We start from the raw sequence: 27,026 nt of genomic DNA, 5'->3' as shown, positions 1-27,026 counted from the left end.
ATCTATCTAGGAGACTCACCCTGGTATACCATCTATCTAGGAGACTCACCCTGGGATACCATCTATCTAGGAGACTCACCCTGGGATACCATCTATCTAGGAGACTCACCCTGGTATACCATCTATCTAGGAGACTCACCCTGGTATACCATCTATCTAGGAGGACAGGATGTATCTACTAGGAGACTCATCCTGGTACCATCTATCTAGGACTCACTCTCTATCTAGGAGACTCACCCTGGTCCTTCAGACCCCATCGATCTATCTAGGAGGATCTCCCCTGGTAACACTTCTTAAAGTCATCAAACTGCATGGTGTTGGCTGGGTCCAGCAGCCTGAGAGGGTAGAGAGAAAGAGAGAGAGAACCGCAGATCTAGAACAGATAAGAGACTGCACCATGTTCAGGACCGGACCTAGGTAAGATGGCCGACATGTTTGGTCCATTCTGACGCAGACATCAGCCTCTCTTGTTGTTTCTCGTGTGTATGTCTATGAAGAAAACATTGGCTTGTCTTTGTTCACGTGTGTTTTTTCTAAACTCACCACTCAATGACCTTTTATTCATGTCGTGTTGTTCTCTCTCTCACCCTGCATCTATCTAGGGTCTGTGTACATCTGGTTGGCGTAGCGATAGTCTATCAGGCGAGACTCCCCCAAGGGAGGGACCTGCTCCGGTCTCACCTAATGAAATAGACAGATCCTCCTTTTACACAGATGGCTACACGTCATTGACACTGGGTATCTATGGAGAATATTAAAGGTTAGACTGTGTGTTCCACAGGAAGCAGCAGGTTAGAGACTGTATGTTCCACAGGAAGCAGCAGGTTAGACTGTATGTTCCACAGGAAGCAGCAGGTTAGACTGTTTGTTCCACAGGAAGCAGCAGGTTAGACTGTGTTGTTCCACAGGAAGCAAACAGGTTGTCTGTGTGTTCCACAGGAAGCAGCAGGTTATTCACTGTATGTTCCACAGGAAGCAGCAGGTTAAACTGTATGTTCCACAGGAAGCAGCAGGTTAAACTGTATGTTCCACCTAGGAAGCAGCAGACAGACTGTTGTTCCACAGGAAGCAGCAGGTTAGACACTGTTCCATGGAGAAGCAGCAGGTTAGACTGTGTGTTCCACAGGAAGCAGCAGGTTAGACTGTGTGTTCCACAGGAAGCAGCAGGTTAGACTGTGTGTTCCACAGGAAGCAGCAGGTTAGACTGTATGTTCCACAGGAAGCAGCAGGTTAGACTGTGTGTTCCACAGGAAGCAGCAGGTTAGACTGTGTGTTCCACAGGAAGCAGCAGGTTAGACTGTGTGTTCCACAGGAAGCAGCAGGTTAGACTGTGTGTTCCACAGGAAGCAGCAGGTTAGACTGTGTGTTCCACAGGAAGCAGCAGGTTAGACTGTGTGTTCCACAGGAAGCAGCAGGTTAGACTGTGTGTTCCACAGGAAGCAGCAGGAAGCAGCAGGTTAGACTGTATGTTCCACAGGAAGCAGCTGGTTAGACTGTGTTCCACAGGAAGCAGTTAGGTGTGTTCCACAGGAAGCAGCAGGTTAGACTGTGTTTCCACAGGAAGCAGCAGGTTATGTGTGTTCCACAGGAAAGCAGGTTAGACTGTATGTTCCACAGGAAGCAGCAGGTTAGACTGTGTGTTCCACAGGAAGCAGGTTAGACTGTGTGTTCCACAGGAAGCAGCAGGTTAGACTGTATGTTCCACAGGAAGCAGCAGGTTAGACTGTGTGTTCCAGGAAGCAGGAAGCAGGAAGCAGGTTAGACTGTATGTTCCACAGGAAGCAGCAGGTTAGACTGTATGTTCCACAGGAAGCAGCAGGTTAGACTGTGTGTTCCACAGGAAGCAGCAGGTTAGACTGTGTGTTCCACAGGAAGCAGCAGGTCAGACTGTATGTTCCACAGGAAGCAGCAGGTCAGACTGTATGTTCCACAGGAAGCAGCAGGTTAGACTGTATGTTCCACAGGAAGCAGCAGGTTAGACTGTATGTTCCACAGGAAGCAGCAGGTTAGACTGTATGTTCCACAGGAAGCAGCAGGTTAGACTGTATGTTCCACAGGAAGCAGCAGGTTAGACTGTATGTTCCACAGGAAGCAGCAGGTTAGACTGTATGTTCCACAGGAAGCAGCAGGTTAGACTGTGTGTTCCACAGGAAGCAGCAGGTTAGACTGTATGTTCCACAGGAAGCAGCAGGTTAGACTGTATGTTCCACAGGAAGCAGCAGGTTAGACTGTATGTTCCACAGGAAGCAGCAGGTTAGACTGTATGTTCCACAGGAAGCAGCAGGTTAGACTGTGTGTTCCACAGGAAGCAGCAGGTTAGACTGTGTGTTCCACAGGAAGCAGCAGGTTAGACTGTGTGTTCCACAGGAAGCAGCAGGTTAGACTGTATGTTCCACAGGAAGCAGCAGGTTAGACTGTATGTTCCACAGGAAGCAGCAGGTTAGACTGTATGTTCCACAGGAAGCAGCAGGTTAGACTGTATGTTCCACAGGAAGCAGCAGGTTAGACTGTATGTTCCACAGGAAGCAGCAGGTTAGACTGTATGTTCCACAGGAAGCAGCAGGTTAGACTGTATGTTCCACAGGAAGCAGCATGTTAGACTGTATGTTCCACAGGAAGCAGCAGGTTAGACTGTATGTTCCACAGGAAGCAGCAGGTTAGACTGTATGTTCCACAGGAAGCAGCATGTTAGACTGTATGTTCCACAGGAAGCAGCAGGTTAGACTGTGTGTTCCACAGGAAGCAGCAGGTTAGACTGTGTGTTCCACAGGAAGCAGCAGGTTAGACTGTGTGTTCCACAGGAAGCAGCAGGTTAGACTGTATGTTCCACAGGAAGCAGCAGGTTAGACTGTGTGTTCCACAGGAAGCAGCAGGTTAGACTGTATGTTCCACAGGAAGCAGCAGGTTAGACTGTATGTTCCACAGGAAGCAGCAGGTTAGACTGTGTGTTCCACAGGAAGCAGCAGGTTAGACTATGTGTTCCACAGGAAGCAGCAGGTTAGACTGTGTGTTCCACAGGAAGCAGCAGGTCAGACTGTATGTTCCACAGGAAGCAGCAGGTTAGACTGTATGTTCCACAGGAAGCAGCAGGTTAGACTGTATGTTCCACAGGAAGTAGCAGGTTAGACTGTATGTTCCACAGGAAGCAGCAGGTTAGACTGTATGTTCCACAGGAAGCAGCAGGTTAGACTGTATGTTCCACAGGAAGCAGCAGGTTAGACTGTATGTTCCACAGGAAGCAGCAGGTTAGACTGTATGTTCCACAGGAAGCAGCAGGTTAGACTGTATGTTCCACAGGAAGCAGCAGGTTAGACTGTGTGTTCCACAGGAAGCAGCAGGTTAGACTGTATGTTCCACAGGAAGCAGCAGGTTAGACTGTATGTTCCACAGGAAGCAGCAGGTTAGACTGTATGTTCCACAGGAAGCAGCAGGTTAGACTGTATGTTCCACAGGAAGCAGCAGGTTAGACTGTGTGTTCCACAGGAAGCAGCAGGTTAGACTGTGTGTTCCACAGGAAGCAGCAGGTTAGACTGTGTGTTCCACAGGAAGCAGCAGGTTAGACTGTATGTTCCACAGGAAGCAGCAGGTTAGACTGTATGTTCCACAGGAAGCAGCAGGTTAGACTGTATGTTCCACAGGAAGCAGCAGGTTAGACTGTATGTTCCACAGGAAGCAGCAGGTTAGACTGTATGTTCCACAGGAAGCAGCAGGTTAGACTGTATGTTCCACAGGAAGCAGCATGTTAGACTGTATGTTCCACAGGAAGCAGCATGTTAGACTGTATGTTCCACAGGAAGCAGCAGGTTAGACTGTATGTTCCACAGGAAGCAGCAGGTTAGACTGTATGTTCCACAGGAAGCAGCATGTTAGACTGTATGTTCCACAGGAAGCAGCAGGTTAGACTGTATGTTCCACAGGAAGCAGCAGGTTAGACTGTATGTTCCACAGGAAGCAGCAGGTTAGACTGTATGTTCCACAGGAAGCAGCAGGTTAGACTGTATGTTCCACAGGAAGCAGCAGGTTAGACTGTGTGTTCCACAGGAAGCAGTAGGTTAGACTGTGTGTTCCACAGGAAGCAGCAGGTTAGACTGTGTGTTCCACAGGAAGCAGCAGGTTAGACTGTATGTTCCACAGGAAGCAGCAGGTTAGACTGTGTGTTCCACAGGAAGCAGCAGGTTAGACTGTATGTTCCACAGGAAGCAGCAGGTTAGACTGTATGTTCCACAGGAAGCAGCAGGTTAGACTGTATGTTCCACAGGAAGCAGCAGGTTAGACTGTATGTTCCACAGGAAGCAGCAGGTTAGACTGTATGTTCCACAGGAAGCAGCAGGTTAGACTGTATGTTCCACAGGAAGCAGCAGGTTAGACTGTATGTTCCACAGGAAGCAGCAGGTTAGACTGTATGTTCTACAGGAAGCAGCAGGTTAGACTGTATGTTCCACAGGAAGCAGCAGGTTAGACTGTATGTTCCACAGGAAGCAGCATGTCAGACTGTATGTTCCACAGGAAGCAGCAGGTTAGACTGTATGTTCCACAGGAAGCAGCAGGTTAGACTGTATGTTCCACAGGAAGTAGCAGGTTAGACTGTATGTTCCACAGGAAGTAGCAGGTTAGACTGTATGTTCCACAGGAAGTAGCAGGTTAGACTGTATGTTCCACAGGAAGCAGCAGGTTAGACTGTATGTTCCACAGGAAGCAGCAGGTTAAACTGTATGTTCCACAGGAAGCAGCAGGTTAGACTGTATGTTCCACAGGAAGCAGCAGGTTAGACTGTATGTTCCACAGGAAGCAGCAGGTTAGACTGTATGTTCCACAGGAAGCAGCAGGTTAGACTGTATGTTCCACAGGAAGCAGCAGGTTAGACTGTATGTTCCACAGGAAGCAGCAGGTTAGACTGTATGTTCCACAGGAAGCAGCAGGTTAGACTGTATGTTCCACAGGGAGCAGCAGGTTAGACTGTATGTTCCACAGGAAGCAGCAGGTTAGACTGTGTGTTCCACAGGAAGCAGTAGGTTAGACTGTGTGTTCCACAGGAAGCAGCAGGTTAGACTGTGTGTTCCACAGGAAGCAGCAGGTTAGACTGTATGTTCCACAGGAAGCAGCAGGTTAGACTGTGTGTTCCACAGGAAGCAGCAGGTTAGACTGTATGATCCACAGGAAGCAGCAGGTTAGACTGTATGTTCCACAGGAAGCAGCAGGTTAGACTGTATGTTCCACAGGAAGCAGCAGGTTAGACTGTATGTTCCACAGGAAGCAGCAGGTTAGACTGTATGTTCCACAGGAAGCAGCAGGTTAGACTGTATGTTCCACAGGAAGCAGCAGGTTAGACTGTATGTTCCACAGGAAGCAGCAGGTTAGACTGTATGTTCTACAGGAAGCAGCAGGTTAGACTGTATGTTCCACAGGAAGCAGCAGGTTAGACTGTATGTTCCACAGGAAGCAGCATGTCAGACTGTATGTTCCACAGGAAGCAGCAGGTTAGACTGTATGTTCCACAGGAAGCAGCAGGTTAGACTGTATGTTCCACAGGAAGTAGCAGGTTAGACTGTATGTTCCACAGGAAGTAGCAGGTTAGACTGTATGTTCCACAGGAAGTAGCAGGTTAGACTGTATGTTCCACAGGAAGCAGCAGGTTAGACTGTATGTTCCACAGGAAGCAGCAGGTTAAACTGTATGTTCCACAGGAAGCAGCAGGTTAGACTGTATGTTCCACAGGAAGCAGCAGGTTAGACTGTATGTTCCACAGGAAGCAGCAGGTTAGACTGTGTGTTCCACAGGAAGCAGCAGGTCAGATTAAATCATGACTGTCCCATGTTCCCTAACAGTTATGAAGTCGACTGGTGACTAGGACACTTCTTTAGGTCAGAAACTCATCAGGACAAAAATAGTGTACTTCATTCTAAGGATTAGGGTGTAGGCTCTGACCTAAAGTAGTGCACTATTTATTCAGCAGTATGTGGACACCCCTTCATATTAGTGGATTTGGCTATTTCAGCCACACGCGTTGCTGACAGGTATATAAAATTGAGCACACAAGCCACGCAATCTCCATAGACAAACATTGGCAGTAGAGTGGTGGGAAGCCTTCCCAGAAGAGTGGATGGAGGCTGTTATAGCAGCAAAGGGGGGACCAACTCCATATTAATGCCCATCCTTTTTGAATGAGGTGTTGGATGAGCAGGTGTCCACATACTCTTGGGTCATGTAGTGTACTAGTGAACAGGGTGCTAGTTGGGTCTTGGCGCTGGCCTCTTCTGGGGTCACTGAGTTCATACCATAAACAGCCTTTTATTCCCATCCCAGGTTACATACCGATGCTCCAGGTGGTGGTGGTGGTGGTGGAGTCTGAGGTGCTGTAACAGGAGCCTGACGACACAGAGCTGGATGTGTAGCTGGGCTGGAGGAGAGGAGAGGGGGAGGGTAGAGGAGAAGGGGAGGAGAGGGGGAGGGTAGAGGAGAAGGGGAGGAGAGGAGAGGAAAGGAGGCGAGAGGAGAGGAGAGGGTAGAGGGGAAGAGGAGAGGAGAGGAGAGAGGGGGGAGGGTAGAGGAGAAGGGGAGTAGAGGAGAGGGGGAGGGTAGAGGAGAAGGGAGGTGAGGAGAGGGGAGGGTAGAGGAGAAGGGGAGGAGAGGAGAGGAGAGGAGAGGGGGAGGGTAGAGGAGAAGGGGAGGAGAGGAGAGGGGGAGGGTAGAGGAGAGGGTAGAGGAGAAGGGGAGGAGAGGAGAGGGAGAGGAGAGGAGAGGAGAGGAGAGGAGAGGAGAGGAGAGGGAGAGACAGGGAGGGAGGGGAGGGTAGAGGGGAGAAGAGGAGGCGAGGAGAGGAGAAGGGGAGGGTAGAGGGGAGAAGAGGAGGCGAGGAGAGGAGAAGGGGAGGGTAGAGGGGAGAAGAGGAGGCGAGGAGAGGAGAGGAGGGGCAGGGAGGGAGGGAGAGGAGAGGAGAGGAGAGTATGGGAGGAGGGGAGGGAGGGAGAGGAGGGGAGAAGAGAGGAGAGGAAAGGAGAGGAGAGTATGGGAGGGGGGAGGGAGGGAGAGGAGAGAGTAGGAGAGGAGAGGAGAGGAGAGGGAGAGGAGAGGAGAGGAGAGGAGAGGAGAGGAGAGGAGAGGAGAGGAGAGGAGAGGAGAGGAGAGGAGAGGAGATTTAAAAAACATTTTCAGAAAAAGGAATGGCTCCATATGCCAGACCAGGGAAAACAGTAACCAAGGTTACCCACGTTGAGGATATAAACTTTGACTTACGTATCGGGAGTGATGAGGGGGAAACAGAGAAGAGCGTTGCTGTCCATACAGAGAGAAGTAGTCCTGGGAACAGCCCTGGGTCCTGAACACACTACACAGCATGGCTAGAGTCTGGACATCACTCATCAGACTGTAGTGGTCCAGACTGGGGAGGAGAGGACAGAGGAGTCCTGAACACTACACAGCATGGCTAGAGTCTGGACATCACTCATCAGACTGGGAGGAGGGGACAGAGGAGTCCTGAACACACTACACAGCATGGCTAGAGTCTGGACATCACTCATCAGACTGGGAGGAGAGGACAGAGGAGTCCTGAACACACTACACAGCATGGCTAGAGTCTGGACATCACTCATCAGACTGGGAGGAGAGGACAGAGGAGTCCTGAACACACTACACAGCATGGCTAGAGTCTGGACATCACTCATCAGACTGTAGTGGTCCAGACTGGGGAGGAGGGGACAGAGGAGTCCTGAACACACTACACAGCATGGCTAGAGTCTGGACATCACTCATCAGACTGGGGAGGAGGGGACAGAGGAGTCCTGAACACACTACACAGCATGGCTAGAGTCTGGACATCACTCATCAGACTGTAGTGGTCCAGACTGGGGAGGAGAGGACAGAGGAGTCCTGAACACACTACACAGCATGGCTAGAGTCTGGACATCACTCATCAGACTGGGGAGGAGGGGACAGAGGAGTCCTGAACACACTACACAGCATGGCTAGAGTCTGGACATCACTCATCAGACTGGGAGGAGAGGACAGAGGAGTCCTGAACACACTACACAGCATGGCTAGAGTCTGGACATCACTCATCAGACTGGGGAGGAGAGGACAGAGGAGTCCTGAACACACTACACAGCATGGCTAGAGTCTGGACATCACTCATCAGACTGGGAGGAGAGGACAGAGGAGTCCTGAACACACTACACAGCATGGCTAGAGTCTGGACATCACTCATCAGACTGGGAGGAGGGGACAGAGGAGTCCTGAACACACTACACAGCATGGCTAGAGTCTGGACATCACTCATCAGACTGGGAGGAGGGGACAGAGGAGTCCTGAACACACTACACAGCATGGCTAGAGTCTGGACATCACTCATCAGACTGGGGAGGAGGGGACAGAGGAGTCCTGAACACACTACACAGCATGGCTAGAGTCTGGACATCACTCATCAGACTGGGGAGGAGGGGACAGAGGAGTCCTGAACACTACACAGCATGGCTAGAGTCTGGACATCACTCATCAGACTGGGGAGGAGAGGACAGAGGAGTCCTGAACACACTACACAGCATGGCTAGAGTCTGGACATCACTCATCAGACTGGGAGGAGAGGACAGAGGAGTCCTGAACACACTACACAGCATGGCTAGAGTCTGGACATCACTCATCAGACTGGGGAGGAGAGGACAGAGGAGTCCTGAACACACTACACAGCATGGCTAGAGTCTGGACATCACTCATCAGACTGGGAGGAGAGGACAGAGAAGTCCTGAACACACTACACAGCATGGCTAGAGTCTGGACATCACTCATCAGACTGTAGTGGTCCAGACTGGGGAGGAGGGGACAGAGGAGTCCTGAACACACTACACAGCATGGCTAGAGTCTGGACATCACTCATCAGACTGGGGAGGAGGGGACAGAGGAGTCCTGAAAACACTACACAGCATGGCTAGAGTCTGGACATCACTCATCAGACTGGGAGGAGAGGACAGAGGAGTCCTGAACACACTACACAGCATGGCTAGAGTCTGGACATCACTCATCAGACTGGGAGGAGGGGACAGAGGAGTCCTGAACACTACACAGCATGGCTAGAGTCTGGACATCACTCATCAGACTGGGAGGAGAGGACAGAGGAGGCCTTGAACACACTACACAGCAGGGCTAGAGTCTGGACATCACTCATCAGACTGGGAGGAGGGGACAGAGGAGTCCTGAACACTACACAGCATGGCTAGAGTCTGGACATCACTCATCAGACTGGGAGGAGAGGACAGAGGAGTCCTGAACACACTACACAGCATGGCTAGAGTCTGGACATCACTCATCAGACTGGGAGGAGAGGACAGAGGAGTCCTGAACACACTACACAGCATGGCTAGAGTCTGGACATCACTCATCAGACTGGAGTGGTCCAGACTGGGAGGAGGGGACAGAGACAGACAGTGTCCTAATCCCTACAGTATATACAGTAAGTAGCCTTGTACCAGCCACAATGACTAATGTACAGGACACCCCCTGGTCAGGACACTAGTCTATCTCCTGTTTCTGTAGTGAGACAGCTTGATGTACAGGACACCCCCTGGACAGGACACTAGTCTATCTCCTGTTTCTGTAGTGAGACAGCTTGATGTACCAGGACACCCCCTGGACAGGACACTAGTCTATCTCCTGTTTCTGTAGTGAGACAGCTTGATGTACAGTACACCCCCTGGACAGGACACTAGTCTATCTCCTGTTTCTGTAGTGAGACAGCTTGATGTACCAGGACACCCCCTGGTCAAACTCAATTCCTGGCGGGTCCGGTTTGTTCCTGCTGGGCTTTGCCAAAACTGATATTTTGTCCAATTATTGAGTATACAAAACATTAAGAACACCTTCCTAATATTGAATCAGTCTATGTCATGTCAGCAGGTGTTCATAATGTTTTGTTCACTCAGTGTACATCAGTACAGTATATACAGTGTAGTATATTTGCCTGCTACTCACAGAGTCTCCAGCAGGTGGCGCCCAAACGGATGTCTGGCCCAGGGAGCGTCTGCATCAGGGTCAGAGTCAGGACTGAGTTCTAGGCTGGTGGCAGCCGAGGCCAGGGCCCACACCTAGAGTACACAGAGTTAATACAGGGCCCACACCTAGAGTACACAGAGTTAATACAGGGTCCTACAGTACACAGAGTTAATACAGGGTCCTACAGTACACAGAGTTAATACAGGGTCCTACAGTACACAGAGTTAATACAGGGTCCTACAGTACACAGAGTTAATACAGGGTCCTACAGTACACAGAGTTAATACAGGGTCCTACAGTACACAGAGTTAATACAGGGTCCTACAGTACACAGAGTTAATACAGGGTCCTACAGTACACAGAGTTAATACAGGGTCCTACAGTACACAGAGTTAATACAGGGTCCTACAGTACACAGAGTTAATACAGGGTCCTACAGTACACAGAGTTAATACAGGGTCCTACAGTACACAGAGTTAATACAGGGTCCTACAGTACACAGAGTTAATACAGGGTCCTACAGTACACAGAGTTAATACAGGGTCCTACAGTACACAGAGTTAATACAGGGTCCTACAGTACACAGAGTTAATACAGGGTCCTACAGTACACAGAGTTAATACAGGGCCCTACAGTACACAGAGTTAATACAGGGTCCTACAGTACACAGAGTTAATACAGGGTCCTACAGTACACAGAGTTAATACAGGGTCCTACAGTACACAGAGTTAAGTACAGGGTCCTACAGTACACAGAGTTAATAACCTCTCTGATCAGTCCTACCTTAGCCATGTCTCTGTCTCTCTGATCAGTCCTCTACCTCTAGTCACCTCTCTGTCTCTCTGATCAGTCCTACCTTAGCCACGCCTCTGATCAGTCCTACCTTAGCCACGGTCTCTGAGCAGTCCTACATTAGCCACGGTCTCTGATCAGTCCTACCGTAGCCACGCTCTCTGATCAGTCCTACCTTAGCCATGTCTCTCTGATCAGTCCTACCTTAGCCATCTCTCTGATCAGTCCTACCGTAGCCACGGTCTCTGATCAGTCCTACCTTAGCCACGTCTCTCTGATCAGTCCTACCTTAGCCACGGTCTCTGATCAGTCCTACCTTAGCCACGGTCTCTGAGCAGTCCTACATTAGCCACGGTCTCTGATCAGTCCTACCTTAGCCATGTCTCTCTGATCAGTCCTACCTTAGCCATGTCTCTCTGATCAGTCCTACCTTAGCCATGTCTCTCTGATCAGTCCTACCTTAGCCATGTCTCTCTGATCAGTCCTACCTTAGCCACGTCTCTCTGATCAGTCCTACCTTAGCCACGGTCTCTGATCAGTCCTACCTTAGCCACGGTCTCTGATCAGTCCTACCTTAGCCACGGTCTCTGATCAGTCCTACCTTAGCCATGTCTCTCTGATCAGTCCTACCTTAGCCATGTCTCTCTGATCAGTCCTACCTTAGCCATGTCTCTCTGATCAGTCCTACCTTAGCCATGTCTCTCTGATCAGTCCTACCTTAGCCACGTCTCTCTGATCAGTCCTACCGTAGCCACGGTCTCTGATCAGTCCTACCTTAGCCACGTCTCTCTGATCAGTCCTACCTTAGCCACGCCTCTGATCAGTCCTACCTTAGCCACGCCTCTGATCAGTCCTACCTTAGCCACGGTCTCTGATCAGTCCTACCTTAGCCACGGTCTCTGATCAGTCCTACCTTAGCCACGCCTCTGATCAGTCCTACCTTAGCCACGCCTCTGATCAGTCCTACCTTAGCCACGCCTCTGATCAGTCCTACCTTAGCCACGCCTCTGATCAGTCCTACCTTAGCCACGCCTCTGATCAGTCCTACCTTAGCCACGCCTCTGATCAGTCCTACCTTAGCCACGCCTCTGATCAGTCCTACCTTAGCCACGTCTCTCTGATCAGTCCTACCTTAGCCACGTCTCTCTGATCAGTCCTACCTTAGCCACGCTCTCTGATCAGTCCTACCTTAGCCACGCTCTCTGATCAGTCCTACCTTAGCCACGCTCTCTGATCAGTCCTACCTTAGCCACGCCTCTGATCAGTCCTACCTTAGCCACGGTCTCTGATCAGTCCTACCTTAGCCACGGTCTCTGATCAGTCCTACCTTAGCCACGCTCTCTGATCAGTCCTACCTTAGCCACGGTCTCTGATCAGTCCTACCTTAGCCACGGCTCTGATCAGTCCTACCTTAGCCACGGTCTCTGATCAGTCCTACCTTAGCCACGCCTCTGATCAGTCCTACCTTAGCCACGGCTCTGATCAGTCCTACCTTAGCCACGGCTCTGATCAGTCCTACCTTAGCCACGCCTCTGATCAGTCCTACCTTAGCCACGGTCTCTGATCAGTCCTACCTTAGCCACGGTCTCTGATCAGTCCTACCTTAGCCACGGTCTCTGATCAGTCCTACCTTAGCCACGGTCTCTGATCAGTCCTACCTTAGCCACGCCTCTGATCAGTCCTACCTTAGCCACGCCTCTGATCAGTCCTACCTTAGCCACGCAGTCCTACCTTAGCCACGCTCTCTGATCAGTCCTACCTTAGCCACGGTCTCTGATCAGTCCTACCTTAGCCACGCCTCTGATCAGTCCTACCTTAGCCACGTCTCTCTGATCAGTCCTACCTTAGCCACGGTCTCTGATCAGTCCTACCTTAGCCACGTCTCTCTGATCAGTCCTACCTTAGCCACGTCTCTCTGATCAGTCCTACCTTAGCCACGTCTCTGCGTCCCACCACCAGAGCTGCTGCTGCATTCTTCTGACACGTGTCCTGTATGTCGTTCACATTCAGACTGCAGAGGGACAAACAGACAGCACAGATGTTTCAACATGTTGGGGGACAAACAGACATTACAGATGTTTCAACATGTTGAGGGACAAACAGACAGCACAGATGTTTCAACATGTTGAGGGACAAACAGACAGTACAGATGTTTCAACATGTTGAGGGACAAACAGACAGCACAGATGTTTCAACATGTTGAGGGACAAACAGACAGCACAGATGTTTCAACATGTTGGGGGACAAACAGACAGCACAGATGTTTCAACATGTTGAGGGACAAACAGACAGCTCATTACAGATGTTTCAACATGTTGAGGGACAAACAGACAGCACAGATGTTTCAACATGTTGGGGGACAAACAGACAGCACAGATGTTTCAACATGTTGGGGGACAAACAGACAGCACAGATGTTTCAACATGTTGGGGGACAAACAGACAGCACAGATGTTTCAACATGTTGAGGGACAAACAGACATTACAGATGTTTCAACATGTTGAGGGACAAACAGACAGCACAGATGTTTCAACATGTTGAGGGACAAACAGACAGCACAGATGTTTCAACATGTTGAGGGACAAACAGACATTACAGATGTTTCAACATGTTGGGGGACAAACAGACAGCACAGATGTTTCAACATGTTGGGGGACAAACAGACATTACAGATGTTTCAACATGTTGGGGGACAAACAGACAGCACAGATGTTTCAACATGTTGGGGGACAAACAGACATTACAGATGTTTCAACATGTTGGGGGACAAACAGACATTACAGATGTTTCAACATGTTGGGGGACAAACAGACAGCACAGATGTTTCAACATGTTGAGGGACAAACAGACATTACAGATGTTTCAACATGTTGAGGGACAAACAGACAGCACAGATGTTTCAACATGTTGAGGACAAACAGACAGCACAGATGTTTCAACATGTTGAGGGACAAACAGACAGCACAGATGTTTCAACATGTTGAGGGACAAACAGACATTACAGATGTTTCAACATGTTGAGGGACAAACAGACAGCACAGATGTTTCAACATGTTGAGGGACAAACAGACAGCACAGATGTTTCAACATGTTGAGGGACAAACAGACAGCACAGATGTTTCAACATGTTGAGGGACAAACAGACAGCACAGATGTTTCAACATGTTGAGGACAAACAGACAGCACAGATGTTTCAACATGTTGAGGGACAAACAGACAGCACAGATGTTTCAACATGTTGAGGGACAAACAGACAGCACAGATGTTTCAACATGTTGGGGGACAAACAGACAGCACAGATGTTTCAACATGTTGGGGGACAAACAGACAGCACAGATGTTTCAACATGTTGGGGGACAAACAGACATTACAGATGTTTCAACATGTTGGGGGACAAACAGACATTACAGATGTTTCAACATGTTGGGGGACAAACAGACAGCACAGATGTTTCAACATGTTGGGGGACAAACAGACAGCACAGATGTTTCAACATGTTGGGGGACAAACAGACAGCACAGATGTTTCAACATGTTGGGGGACAAACAGACAGCACAGATGTTTCAACATGTTGAGGGACAAACAGACATTACAGATGTTTCAACATGTTGGGGGACAAACAGACATTACAGATGTTTCAACATGTTGGGGGACAAACAGACAGCACAGATGTTTCAACATGTTGGGGGACAGACAGACAGCACAGATGTTTCAACATGTTGGGGGACAAACAGACAGCACAGATGTTTCAACATGTTGGGGGACAAACAGACAGCACAGATGTTTCAACATGTTGGGGGACAAACAGACAGCTCATTACAGATGTTTCAACATGTTGAGGGACAAACAGACAGCACAGATGTTTCAACATGTTGGGGGACAAACAGACAGCACAGATGTTTCAACATGTTGGGGGACAGACAGACATTACAGATGTTTCAACATGTTGGGGGACAAACAGACATTACAGATGTTTCAACATGTTGAGGGACAGACAGACAGCACAGATGTTTCAACATGTTGGGGGACAAACAGACATTACAGATGTTTCAACATGTTGGGGGACAAACAGACATTACAGATGTTTCAACATGTTGGGGGACAAACAGACAGCACAGATGTTTCAACATGTTGGGGGACAAACAGACAGCACAGATGTTTCAACATGTTGGGGGACAAACAGACAGCACAGATGTTTCAACATGTTGGGGGACAAACAGACAGCACAGATGTTTCAACATGTTGGGGGACAAACAGACATTACAGATGTTTCAACATGTTGGGGGACAAACAGACAGCACATTACAGATGTTTCAACATGTTGGGGGACAAACAGACATTACAGATGTTTCAACATGTTGAGGGACAAACAGACAGCACAGATGTTTCAACATGTTGGGGGACAAACAGACAGCACAGATGTTTCAACATGTTGAGGGACAAACAGACATTACAGATGTTTCAACATGTTGGGGGACAAACAGACAGCACAGATGTTTCAACATGTTGGGGGACAAACAGACAGCACAGATGTTTCAACATGTTGGGGGACAAACAGACAGCACAGATGTTTCAACATGTTGGGGGACAAACAGACATTACAGATGTTTCAACATGTTGGGGGACAAACAGACATTACAGATGTTTCAACATGTTGAGGGACAAACAGACATTACAGATGTTTCAACATGTTGAGGGACAAACAGACAGCACAGATGTTTCAACATGTTGGGGGACAAACAGACATTACAGATGTTTCAACATGTTGGGGGACAAACAGACAGCACAGATGTTTCAACATGTTGAGGGACAAACAGACAGCACAGATGTTTCAACATGTTGGGGGACAAACAGACATTACAGATGTTTCAACATGTTGAGGGACAAACAGACAGCACAGATGTTTCAACATGTTGGGGGACAAACAGACAGCACAGATGTTTCAACATGTTGGGGGACAAACAGACATTACAGATGTTTCAACATGTTGGGGGACAAACAGACATTACAGATGTTTCAACATGTTGGGGGACAAACAGACAGCACAGATGTTTCAACATGTTGAGGGACAAACAGACAGCACAGATGTTTCAACATGTTGGGGGACAAACAGACAGCACAGATGTTTCAACATGTTGAGGGACAAACAGACATTACAGATGTTTCAACATGTTGGGGGACAAACAGACAGCACAGATGTTTCAACATGTTGGGGGACAAACAGACAGCACAGATGTTTCAACATGTTGGGGGACAAACAGACATTACAGATGTTTCAACATGTTGAGGGACAAACAGACAGCACAGATGTTTCAACATGTTGGGGGACAAACAGACAGCACAGATGTTTCAACATGTTGGGGGACAAACAGACAGCACAGATGTTTCAACATGTTGGGGGACAAACAGACAGCACAGATGTTTCAACATGTTGGGGGACAAACAGACAGCACAGATGTTTCAACATGTTGGGGGACAAACAGACAGCACAGATGTTTCAACATGTTGGGGGACAAACAGACATTACAGATGTTTCAACATGTTGAGGGACAAACAGACAGCTCATTACAGATGTTTCAACATGTTGGGGGACAAACAGACATTACAGATGTTTCAACATGTTGGGGGACAAACAGACATTACAGATGTTTCAACATGTTGGGGGACAAACAGAGCCAGGTACAGCATTATATTACAATATTAAGATGTATTGAGCCAGGTACATGTGTGTCTCCCCCAGGGTGATGAACTCACATGTATGTCTCCCCCAGGGTGATGAACTCGCATGTACGTCTCCCCCAGGGTGATGAACTCACATGTATGTCTCCCCCAGGGTGATGAACTCACATGTGTCTCCACCAGGGTGATGAACTCACATGTACGTCTCCACCAGGGTGATGAACTCACATGTACGTCTCCCCAGGGTGATGAACTCACATGTACGTCTCCCCCAGGGTGATGAACTCGCATGTACGTCTCCCCAGGGTGATGAACTCGCATGTATGTCTCCCCCAGGGTGATGAACTCACATGTATGTCTCCCCAGGGTGATGAACTCACATGTGTGTCTCCCCAGGGTGATGAACTCGCATGTACGTCTCCCCAGGGTGATGAACTCACATGTGTGTCTCCCCCAGGGTGATGAACTCACATGTATGTCTCCCCCAGGGTGATGAACTCACATGTATGTCTCCCCCAGGGTGATGAACTCACATGTATGTCTCCCCCAGGGTGATGAACTCACATGTATGTCTCCACCAGGGTGATGAACTCGCATGTATGTCTCCCCAGGGTGATGAACTCACATGTATGTCTCCCCAGGGTGATGAACTCACATGTATGTCTCCCCCAGGGTGATGAACTCACATGTGCGTCTCCCCCAGGGTGATGAACTCACATGTATGTCTCCCCAGGGTGATGAACTCACATGTGTGTCTCCCCAGGGTGATGAACTCACATGTACGTCTCCCCAGGGTGATGAACTCACATGTACGTCTCCCCCAGGGTGATGAACTCACATGTATGTCTCCCCAGGGTGATGAACTCACATGTACGTCTCCCCCAGGGTGATGAACTCACATGTACGTCTCCCCAGGGTGATGAACTCACATGTATGTCTCCCCCAGGGTGATGAACTCACATGTATGTCTCCCCAGGGTGATGAACTCACATGTACGTCTCCCCCAGGGTGATGAACTCACATGTATGTCTCCCCCAGGGTGATGAACTCACATGCATGTCTCCCCAGGGTGATGAACTCACATGTATGTCTCCCCAGGGTGATGAACTCACATGTATGTCTCCCCCCCAGGGTGATGAACTCACATGTATGTCTCCCCCAGGGTGATGAACTCACATGTATGTCTCCCCAGGGTGATGAACTCACATATAGGCCTCCCCCAGGGTGATGAACTCACATGTGTGTCTCCCCAGGGTGATGAACTCACATGTATGTCTCCCCAGGGTGATGAACTCACATGTACGTCTCCCCAGGGTGATGAACTCGCATGTATGTCTCCCCAGGGTGATGAACTCACATGTACGTCTCCCCAGGGTGATGAACTCACATGTGTGTCTCCCCAGGGTGATGAACTCACATGTACGTCTCCCCCAGGGTGATGAACTCACATGTATGTCTCCCCAGGGTGATGAACTCACATGTATGTCTCCCCCAGGGTGATGAACTCACATGTATGTCTCCCCAGGGTGATGAACTCACATGTATGTCTCCCCAGGGTGATGAACTCACATGTATGTCTCCCCAGGGTGATGAACTCACATATAGGCCTCCCCCAGGGTGATGAACTCACATGTATGTCTCCCCAGGGTGATGAACTCACATGTGCGTCTCCCCAGGGTGATGAACTCACATGTATGTCTCCCCCAGGGTGATGAACTCACATGTATGTCTCCCCCAGGGTGATGAACTCACATGTATGTCTCCCCAGGGTGATGAACTCACATGTATGTCTCCCCAGGGTGATGAACTCACATGTATGTCTCCCCAGGGTGATGAACTCACATGCATGTCTCCCCAGGGTGATGAACTCACATGTATGTCTCCCCACAGGGTGATGAACTCACATGTATGTCTCCCCCAGGGTGATGAACTCACATGTATGTCTCCCCCAGGGTGATGAACTCACATGTATGTCTCCCCAGGGTGATGAACTCACATGTATGTCTCCCCAGGGTGATGAACTCACATGTATGTCTCCCCAGGGTGATGAACTCACATGCATGTCTCCCCAGGGTGATGAACTCACATGTATGTCTCCCCAGGGTGATGAACTCACATGTATGTCTCCCCCAGGGTGATGAACTCACATGTATGTCTCCCCCAGGGTGATGAACTCACATGTATGTCTCCCCAGGGTGATGAACTCACATGTATGTCTCCCCAGGGTGATGAACTCACATGTATGTCTCCCCCAGGGTGATGAACTCACATGTATGTCTCCCCAGGGTGATGAACTCACATGTATGTCTCCCCAGGGTGATGAACTCACATGTATGTCTCCCCAGGGTGATGAACTCACATGTAGTCTCCCCAGGGTGATGAACTCACATGTATGTCTCCCCCAGGGTGATGAACTCACATGTATGTCTCCCCCAGGGTGATGAACTCACATGTATGTCTCCCCCAGGGTGATGAACTCACATGTATGTCTCCCCAGGGTGATGAACTCACATGCATGTCTCCCCCCAGGGTGATGAACTCACATGTATGTCTCCCCAGGGCTTTGATGAACAGGCAGCAGACAGGATATCTCCTGGATGATGATTTTCCCTCAGCATCTGTATGTCTCCCCCGCGCTTCGTCTTGAACCGGGACTTCTGGACAGACAGAAAAAGACACCAAAATCACAGAACTGACCATAGATCAGGGCTATAGACACCCTGGTGTGTAGTGAGACCAGACAGAACTGACCATAGATCAGGGCTATAGACACCCTGGTGTTGTAGTGAGACCAGACAGAACTGACCATAGATCAGGGCTATAGACACCCTGGTGTTGTAGTGAGGCCAGACAGAACTGACCATAGATCAGGGCTATAGACACCCTGGTGTTGAGTGAACCAGACAGAACTGACCATAGATCAGGGCTATAGACACCCTGGTGTTGAGTGAACCAGACAGAACTGACCATAGATCAGGGCTATAGACACCCTGGTGTTGTAGTGAGACCAGACAGAACTGACCATAGATCAGGTCTCACCCTGGTGTGATGAACCAGACAGAACATAGATCAGGGCTATAGACACCCTGGTGTTGTAGTGACACCAGACAGAACTGACCATAGATCAGGGCTATACACCCTGGTGTTGATGAGACCAGACAGAACTGACCATAGATCAGGGCTATAGACACCCTGGTGTTGTATGAACCAGACAGAACTGACCATAGATGGTCTCCCCCTGGGTTGATGAGACCAGACAGAACTGACCATAGATCAGGTCTATAGACACCCTGGTGTTGTAGTGAGACCAGACAGAACTGACCATAGATCAGGGCTATAGACACCCTGGTGTTGTAGTGAGACCAGACAGAACTGACCATAGATCAGGGCTATAGACACCCTGGTGTTGTAGTGAGACCAGACAGAACTGACCATAGATCAGGGCTATAGACACCCTGGTGTTGTAGTGAGACCAGACAGAACTGACCATAGATCAGGGCTATAGACACCCTGGTGTTGTAGTCAGACAGAACTGACCATAGATCAGGGCTATAGACACCCTGGTGTTGTAGTGAGACCAGACAGAACTGACCATAGATCAGGGCTATAGACACCCTGGTGTTGTAGTGAGACCAGACAGAACTGACCATAGATCAGGGCTATAGACACCCTGGTGTTGTAGTGAGACCAGACAGAACTGACCATAGATCAGGGCTATAGACACCCTGGTGTTGTAGTGAGACCAGACAGAACTGACCAGACAGAACTAGATCAGGGCTATAGACACCCTGGTGTTGTAGTGAGACCAGACAGAACTGACCATAGATCAGGGCTATAGACACCCTGGTGTTGTAGTGAGACCAGACAGAACTGACCATAGATCAGGGCTATAGACACCCTGGTGTTGTAGTGAGACCAGACAGAACTGACCATAGATCAGGGCTATAGACACCCTGGTGTTGTAGTGAGACCAGACAGAACTGACCATAGATCAGGGCTATAGACACCCTGGTGTTGTAGTGAGACCAGACAGAACTGACCATAGATCAGGGCTATAGACACCCTGGTGTTGTAGTGAGACCAGACAGAACTGACCATAGATCAGGGCTATAGACACCCTGGTGTTGTAGTGAGACCAGACAGAACTGACCATAGATCAGGGCTATAGACACCCTGGTGTTGTAGTGAGACCAGACAGAACTGACCATAGATCAGGGCTATAGACACCCTGGTGTTGTAGTGAGACCAGACAGAACTGACCATAGATCAGGGCTATAGACACCCTGGTGTGTAGTCTTAGAGTGATTATCTTAATTTACCGAGGTTAGCTAGCCAGCTATTTGTCGTCCTTAACGTAGGAGACACTGCTAGCTAGCCAACAGCTAGCCAACGTCTTCCGAATAGAACTTCTGCACTCAACAACCCGGTCGCATTCCGCTTCGCTCCACAGGTAGTATCACATTTTCATTTAATTTCATTACAGTACAACGGTTTGATTTGTTTGATCGTAGCTAGCTACATAGCCGTCTTTGTATCAAAGACAATTGTGTAGTCTAGAGCGATTTTCTAGGTTAGCTAGCCAGCTATTGCTCTGTTCTAGGCCCTCTCCTATTCTCGCTATACACCAAGTCACTTGGCTCTGTCATAACCTCACATGGTCTCTCCTATCATTGCTATGCAGACGACACACAATTAATCTTCTCCTTTCCCCCTTCTGATGACCAGGTGGCGAATCGCATCTCTGCATGTCTGGCAGACATATCAGTGTGGATGACGGATCACCACCTCAAGCTGAACCTCGGCAAGACGGAGCTGCTCTTCCTCCCGGGGAAGGACTGCCCGTTCCATGATCTCGCCATCACGGTTGACAACTCCATTGTGTCCTCCTCCCAGAGCGCTAAGAACCTTGGCGTGATCCTGGACAACACCCTGTCGTTCTCAACTAACATCAAGGCGGTGGCCCGTTCCTGTAGGTTCATGCTCTACAACATCCTCAGAGTACGACCCTGCCTCACACAGGAAGCGGCGCAGGTCCTAATCCAGGCACTTGTCATCCCGTCTGGACTACTGCAACTCGCTGTTGGCTGGGCTCCCTGCCTGTGCCATTAAACCCCTACAACTCATCCAGAACGCCGCAGCCCGTCTGGTGTTCAACCTTCCCAAGTTCTCTCACGTCACCCCGCTCCTCCGCTCTCTCCACTGGCTTCCAGTTGAAGCTCGCATCTGCTACAAGACCATGGTGCTTGCCTACGGAGCTGTGAGGGGAACGGCCCCTCAGTACCTCCAGGCTCTGACCAGGCCCTACACCCAAACAAGGGCACTGCGTTCATCCACCTCTGGCCTGCTTGCCTCCCTACCACTGAGGAAGTACAGTTCCCGCTCAGCCCAGTCAAAACTGTTCGCTGCTCTGGCCCCCAATGGTGGAACAAACTCCCTCACGACGCCAGGACAGCGGAGTCAATCACCACCTTCCGGAGACACCTGAAACCCCACATCTTTAAGGAATACCTAGGATAGGATAAGTAATCCTTCTCACCCCCCTAAAAAGATTTAGATGCACTATTGTAAAGTGACTGTTCCACTGGATGTCATAAGGTGAATGCACCAATTTGTAAGTCGCTCTGGATAAGAGCGTCTGCTAAATGACTTAAATGTAAAATGTAAATGTGTTGTAGTGAGACCAGACAGAACTGACCATAGATCAGGGCTAAGACACCCTGGTGTTGTAGTGAGACCAGACAGAACTGACCATAGATCAGGGCTATAGACACCCTGGTGTTGTAGTGAGACCAGACAGGACCATAGATCAGGGCTATAGACACCCTGGTGTTGTAGTGAGACCAGACAGAACTGACCATAGATCAGGGCTATAGACACCCTGGTGTTGTAGTGAGACCAGACAGAACTGACCATAGATCAGGGCTATAGACACCCTGGTGTTGTAGTGAGACCAGACAGAACTGACCATAGATCAGGGCTATAGACACCCTGGTGTTGTAGTGAGACCAGACAGAACTGACCATAGATCAGGGCTATAGACACCCTGGTGTTGTAGTGAGACCAGACAGAACTGACCATAGATCAGGGCTATAGACACCCTGGTGTTGTAGTGAGACCAGACAGAACTGACCATAGATCAGGGCTATAGACACCCTGGTGTTGTAGTGAGACCAGACAGAACTGACCATAGATCAGGGCTATAGACACCCTGGTGTTGTAGTGAGACCAGACAGAACTGACCATAGATCAGGGCTATAGACACCCTGGTGTTGTAGTGAGACCAGACAGAACTGACCATAGATCAGGGCTATAGACACCCTGGTGTTGTAGTGAGACCAGACAGAACTGACCATAGATCAGGGCTATAGACACCCTGGTGTTGTAGTGAGACCAGACAGAACTGACCATAGATCAGGGCTATAGACACCCTGGTGTTGTAGTGAGACCAGACAGAACTGACCATAGATCAGGGCTATAGACACCCTGGTGTTGTAGTGAGACCAGACAGAACTGACCATAGATCAGGGCTATAGACACCCTGGTGTTGTAGTGAGACCAGACAGAACTGACCATAGATCAGGGCTATAGACACCCTGGTGTTGTAGTGAGACCAGACAGAACTGACCATAGATCAGGGCTATAGACACCCTGGTGTTGTAGTGAGACCAGACAGAACTGACCATAGATCAGGGCTATAGACACCCTGGTGTTGTAGTGAGACCAGACAGAACTGACCATAGATCAGGGCTATAGACACCCTGGTGTTGTAGTGAGACCAGACAGAACTGACCGTAGATCAGGGCTATAGACACCCTGGTGTTGTAGTGAGACCAGACAGAACTGACCATAGATCAGGGCTATAGACACCCTGGTGTTGTAGTGAGACCAGACAGAACTGACCATAGATCAGGGCTATAGACACCCTGGTGTTGTAGTGAGACCAGACAGAACTGACCATAGATCAGGGCTATAGACACCCTGGTGTGTAGTCTTAGAGTGATTATCTTAATTTACCGAGGTTAGCTAGCCAGCTATTTGTCGTCCTTAACGTAGGAGACACTGCTAGCTAGCCAACAGCTAGCCAACGTCTTCCGAATAGAACTTCTGCACTCAACAACCCGGTCGCATTCCGCTTCGCTCCACAGGTAGTATCACATTTTCATTTAATTTCATTACAGTACAACGGTTTGATTTGTTTGATCGTAGCTAGCTACATAGCCGTCTTTGTATCAAAGACAATTGTGTAGTCTAGAGCGATTTTCTAGGTTAGCTAGCCAGCTATTGCTCTGTTCTAGGCCCTCTCCTATTCTCGCTATACACCAAGTCACTTGGCTCTGTCATAACCTCACATGGTCTCTCCTATCATTGCTATGCAGACGACACACAATTAATCTTCTCCTTTCCCCCTTCTGATGACCAGGTGGCGAATCGCATCTCTGCATGTCTGGCAGACATATCAGTGTGGATGACGGATCACCACCTCAAGCTGAACCTCGGCAAGACGGAGCTGCTCTTCCTCCCGGGAAGGACTGCCCGTTCCATGATCTCGCCATCACGGTTGACAACTCCATTGTGTCCTCCTCCCAGAGCGCTAAGAACCTTGGCGTGATCCTGGACAACACCCTGTCGTTCTCAACTAACATCAAGGCGGTGGCCCGTTCCTGTAGGTTCATGCTCTACAACATCCTCAGAGTACGACCCTGCCTCACACAGGAAGCGGCGCAGGTCCTAATCCAGGCACTTGTCATCCCGTCTGGACTACTGCAACTCGCTGTTGGCTGGGCTCCCTGCCTGTGCCATTAAACCCCTACAACTCATCCAGAACGCCGCAGCCCGTCTGGTGTTCAACCTTCCCAAGTTCTCTCACGTCACCCCGCTCCTCCGCTCTCTCCACTGGCTTCCAGTTGAAGCTCGCATCTGCTACAAGACCATGGTGCTTGCCTACGGAGCTGTGAGGGGAACGGCCCCTCAGTACCTCCAGGCTCTGACCAGGCCCTACACCCAAACAAGGGCACTGCGTTCATCCACCTCTGGCCTGCTTGCCTCCCTACCACTGAGGAAGTACAGTTCCCGCTCAGCCCAGTCAAAACTGTTCGCTGCTCTGGCCCCCAATGGTGGAACAAACTCCCTCACGACGCCAGGACAGCGGAGTCAATCACCACCTTCCGGAGACACCTGAAACCCCACATCTTTAAGGAATACCTAGGATAGGATAAGTAATCCTTCTCACCCCCCACCCCTAAAAAGATTTAGATGCACTATTGTAAAGTGACTGTTCCACTGGATGTCATAAGGTGAATGCACCAATTTGTAAGTCGCTCTGGATAAGAGCGTCTGCTAAATGACTTAAATGTAAAATGTAAATGTGTTGTAGTGAGACCAGACAGAACTGACCATAGATCAGGGCTATAGACACCCTGGTGTTGTAGTGAGACCAGACAGAACTGACCATAGATCAGGGCTATAGACACCCTGGTGTTGTAGTGAGACCAGACAGAACTGACCATAGATCAGGGCTATAGACACCCTGGTGTTGTAGTGAGACCAGACAGAACTGACCATAGATCAGGGCTATAGACACCCTGGTGTTGTAGTGAGACCAGACAGAACTGACCATAGATCAGAGCTATAGACACCCTGGTGTTGTAGTGAGACCAGACAGAACTGACCATAGATCAGGGCTATAGACACCCTGGGTTCAAACAGTACTGCAAATAATTGAATGTACTTTATCTGTGGGTGATTGAGGGCGCCTGGCTAAATGGACCAATAGATTAGTCCCAAAATGGCAAACCACGCCCACCTGGAACTCCAGACAGTCTAGAGCAAACGCTGAAAGTATTTGAAAGATTTCAAATAGGATCTGAACCCAGGTCTGGTATAGACTCTAGACCTCCTCCCCAGGTCTGGTATAGACACTAGACCTCCTCCCCAGGTCTGGTATAGACACTAGACCTCCTCCACAGGTCTGCTGTAGATTCTAGACCTCCTCCCCAGGTCTGGTATAGACTCTAGACCTCCTCCCCAGGTCTGGTATAGACTCTAGACCTCCTCCCCAGGTCTGGTATAGACTCTAGACCTCCTCCCCAGGTCTGGTATAGACTCTAGACCTCCTCCCCAGGTCTGGTATAGATTCTAGACCTCCTCCCCAGGTCTGGTATAGACTCTAGACCTCCTCCCCAGGTCTGGTGTAGACTCTAGACCTCCTCCCCAGGTCTGGTATAGACTCTAGACCTCCTCCCCAGGTCTGGTGTAGACTCTAGACCTCCTCCCCAGGTCTGGTATAGACTCTAGACCTCCTCCCCAGGTCTGGTATAGACTCTAGACCTCCTCCCCAGGTCAGGTATAGACTCTAGACCTCCTCCCCAGGTCTGGTGTAGACTCTATACCTCCTCCCCAGGTCTGGTATAGACTCTAGACCTCCTCCCCAGGTCTGGTGTAGACTCTAGACCTCCTCCCCAGGTCTGGTGTAGACTCTAGACCTCCTCCCCAGGTCTGGTGTAGACTCTAGACCTCCTCCCCAGGTCTGGTGTAGACTCTAGACCTCCTCCCCAGGTCTGGTATAGACTCTAGACCTCCTCCCCAGGTCTGGTGTAGACTCTAGACCTCCTCCCCAGGTCAGGTATAGACTCTAGACCTCCTCCCCAGGTCTGGTATAGACTCTAGACCTCCTCCCCAGGTCTGGTATAGACTCTAGACCTCCTCCCCAGGTCTGGTGTAGACTCTAGACCTCCTCCCCAGGTCTGGTATAGACTCTAGACCTCCTCCCCAGGTCAGGTATAGACTCTAGACCTCCTCCCCAGGTCTGGTGTAGACTTTAGACCTCCTCCCCAGGTCTGGTGTAGACTTTAGACCTCCTCCCCAGGTCTGGTATAGACCCCAGGTTTAGACCTCCCTCCCCCCAGGTCTGGTGTAGACTCCCCAGGTCAGACCTCCTCCTCCCCAGGTCTGGTATAGACTCTAGACCTCCTCCCCAGGTCTGGTATAGACTCTAGACCTCCTCCCCAGGTCTGGTATAGACTCTAGACCTCCTCCCCAGGTCTGCTGTAGACTCTAGACCTCCTCCCCAGGTCAGGTATAGACACTAGACCTCCTCCCCAGGACTGGAAGGCATTGTGGTGAGAATTTGTGAGAGGCCAACAGGCCTAAAGCTACATTACTGGGAGCTTGAACTCATCCCTCATGTTGACTAATGTCTTTTACGTTTCTGAAATGGTGAACAATTATTGATGTCAGTTACTTAGGAATTTGAACATTTGTTAATGTTGTTGCCAGCGATCACACAACCTTACCTCAAGTGTTAAGAGTTTGTAAGTAACAGACTTTGCCATCATTGAAGAGAGACAGAGAGGAGAGAGGAGAGAGGAGAGAGAGAGAGGAGATAGAGAGAGGAGAGAGAGAAACAACGACAGAGAGAGAGGTTGAGTCATGATAAAACATGGTTATCCATACAGGTTATATTGACTTAGTGACATCATGCAGGGTCCAGAGAGGAGAACAGAGAGACAGCAGAGACCCTGAAAAAAGCCCAAGAGGAGAGAGGTGGAGAGAGAGACACAGAGAGAGACAGGAGAGAC

At 49.6% G+C, this 27,026-nt stretch overlaps 1 protein-coding gene and 2 long non-coding RNA genes across 8 annotated transcripts; 1 reads left to right on the top strand and 2 right to left on the bottom strand.

The window, feature by feature from the left end:
• Nucleotides 1–261: 261 nt before the first annotated feature.
• On the bottom strand, nucleotides 262–16,770 carry LOC127926273 (GATOR complex protein WDR59-like). The gene is made up of 7 exons (XM_052511679.1): nucleotides 16,745–16,770; nucleotides 16,525–16,581; nucleotides 12,700–12,781; nucleotides 9,958–10,070; nucleotides 7,234–7,378; nucleotides 6,313–6,397; nucleotides 262–335 (listed from the first exon to the last, which is right to left on the bottom strand). Exons 1-7 carry the CDS (start codon nucleotides 16,768–16,770, stop codon nucleotides 262–264), a joined length of 582 nt encoding a protein of 193 aa, XP_052367639.1.
• On the bottom strand, nucleotides 11,059–12,434 carry LOC127926272 (uncharacterized). The gene is made up of 6 exons (XR_008123677.1): nucleotides 12,373–12,434; nucleotides 12,209–12,235; nucleotides 12,098–12,153; nucleotides 11,628–12,014; nucleotides 11,288–11,371; nucleotides 11,059–11,086 (listed from the first exon to the last, which is right to left on the bottom strand). It is a non-coding gene; the product is annotated as an uncharacterized LOC127926272 (long non-coding RNA).
• Nucleotides 16,771–25,011: 8,241 nt separating the features above from the next.
• On the top strand, nucleotides 25,012–26,485 carry LOC127926270 (uncharacterized). 6 transcript variants are annotated; one of them, XR_008123673.1, is made up of 6 exons: nucleotides 25,012–25,570; nucleotides 25,602–25,756; nucleotides 25,819–25,973; nucleotides 26,129–26,159; nucleotides 26,191–26,252; nucleotides 26,396–26,485. It is a non-coding gene; the product is annotated as an uncharacterized LOC127926270 (long non-coding RNA). The 6 variants fall into 6 exon arrangements; XR_008123671.1 differs by lacking the exon at nucleotides 26,191–26,252 and having other exon boundaries at nucleotides 25,602–25,663; nucleotides 25,695–25,756; nucleotides 25,881–26,159; XR_008123669.1 differs by lacking the exon at nucleotides 25,819–25,973 and having other exon boundaries at nucleotides 25,602–25,818; nucleotides 26,067–26,159.
• The last annotated feature ends 541 nt before the right edge of the window (nucleotides 26,486–27,026 follow it).

This window comes from Oncorhynchus keta, unplaced genomic scaffold (assembly GCF_023373465.1).
Source record: "Oncorhynchus keta strain PuntledgeMale-10-30-2019 unplaced genomic scaffold, Oket_V2 Un_contig_7269_pilon_pilon, whole genome shotgun sequence".
NCBI lineage: Eukaryota > Metazoa > Chordata > Actinopteri > Salmoniformes > Salmonidae > Oncorhynchus > Oncorhynchus keta.
The sequence above is the reverse complement of the archived record's forward strand: the minus strand, read 5'-3'. Positions and strand labels throughout refer to the sequence as shown.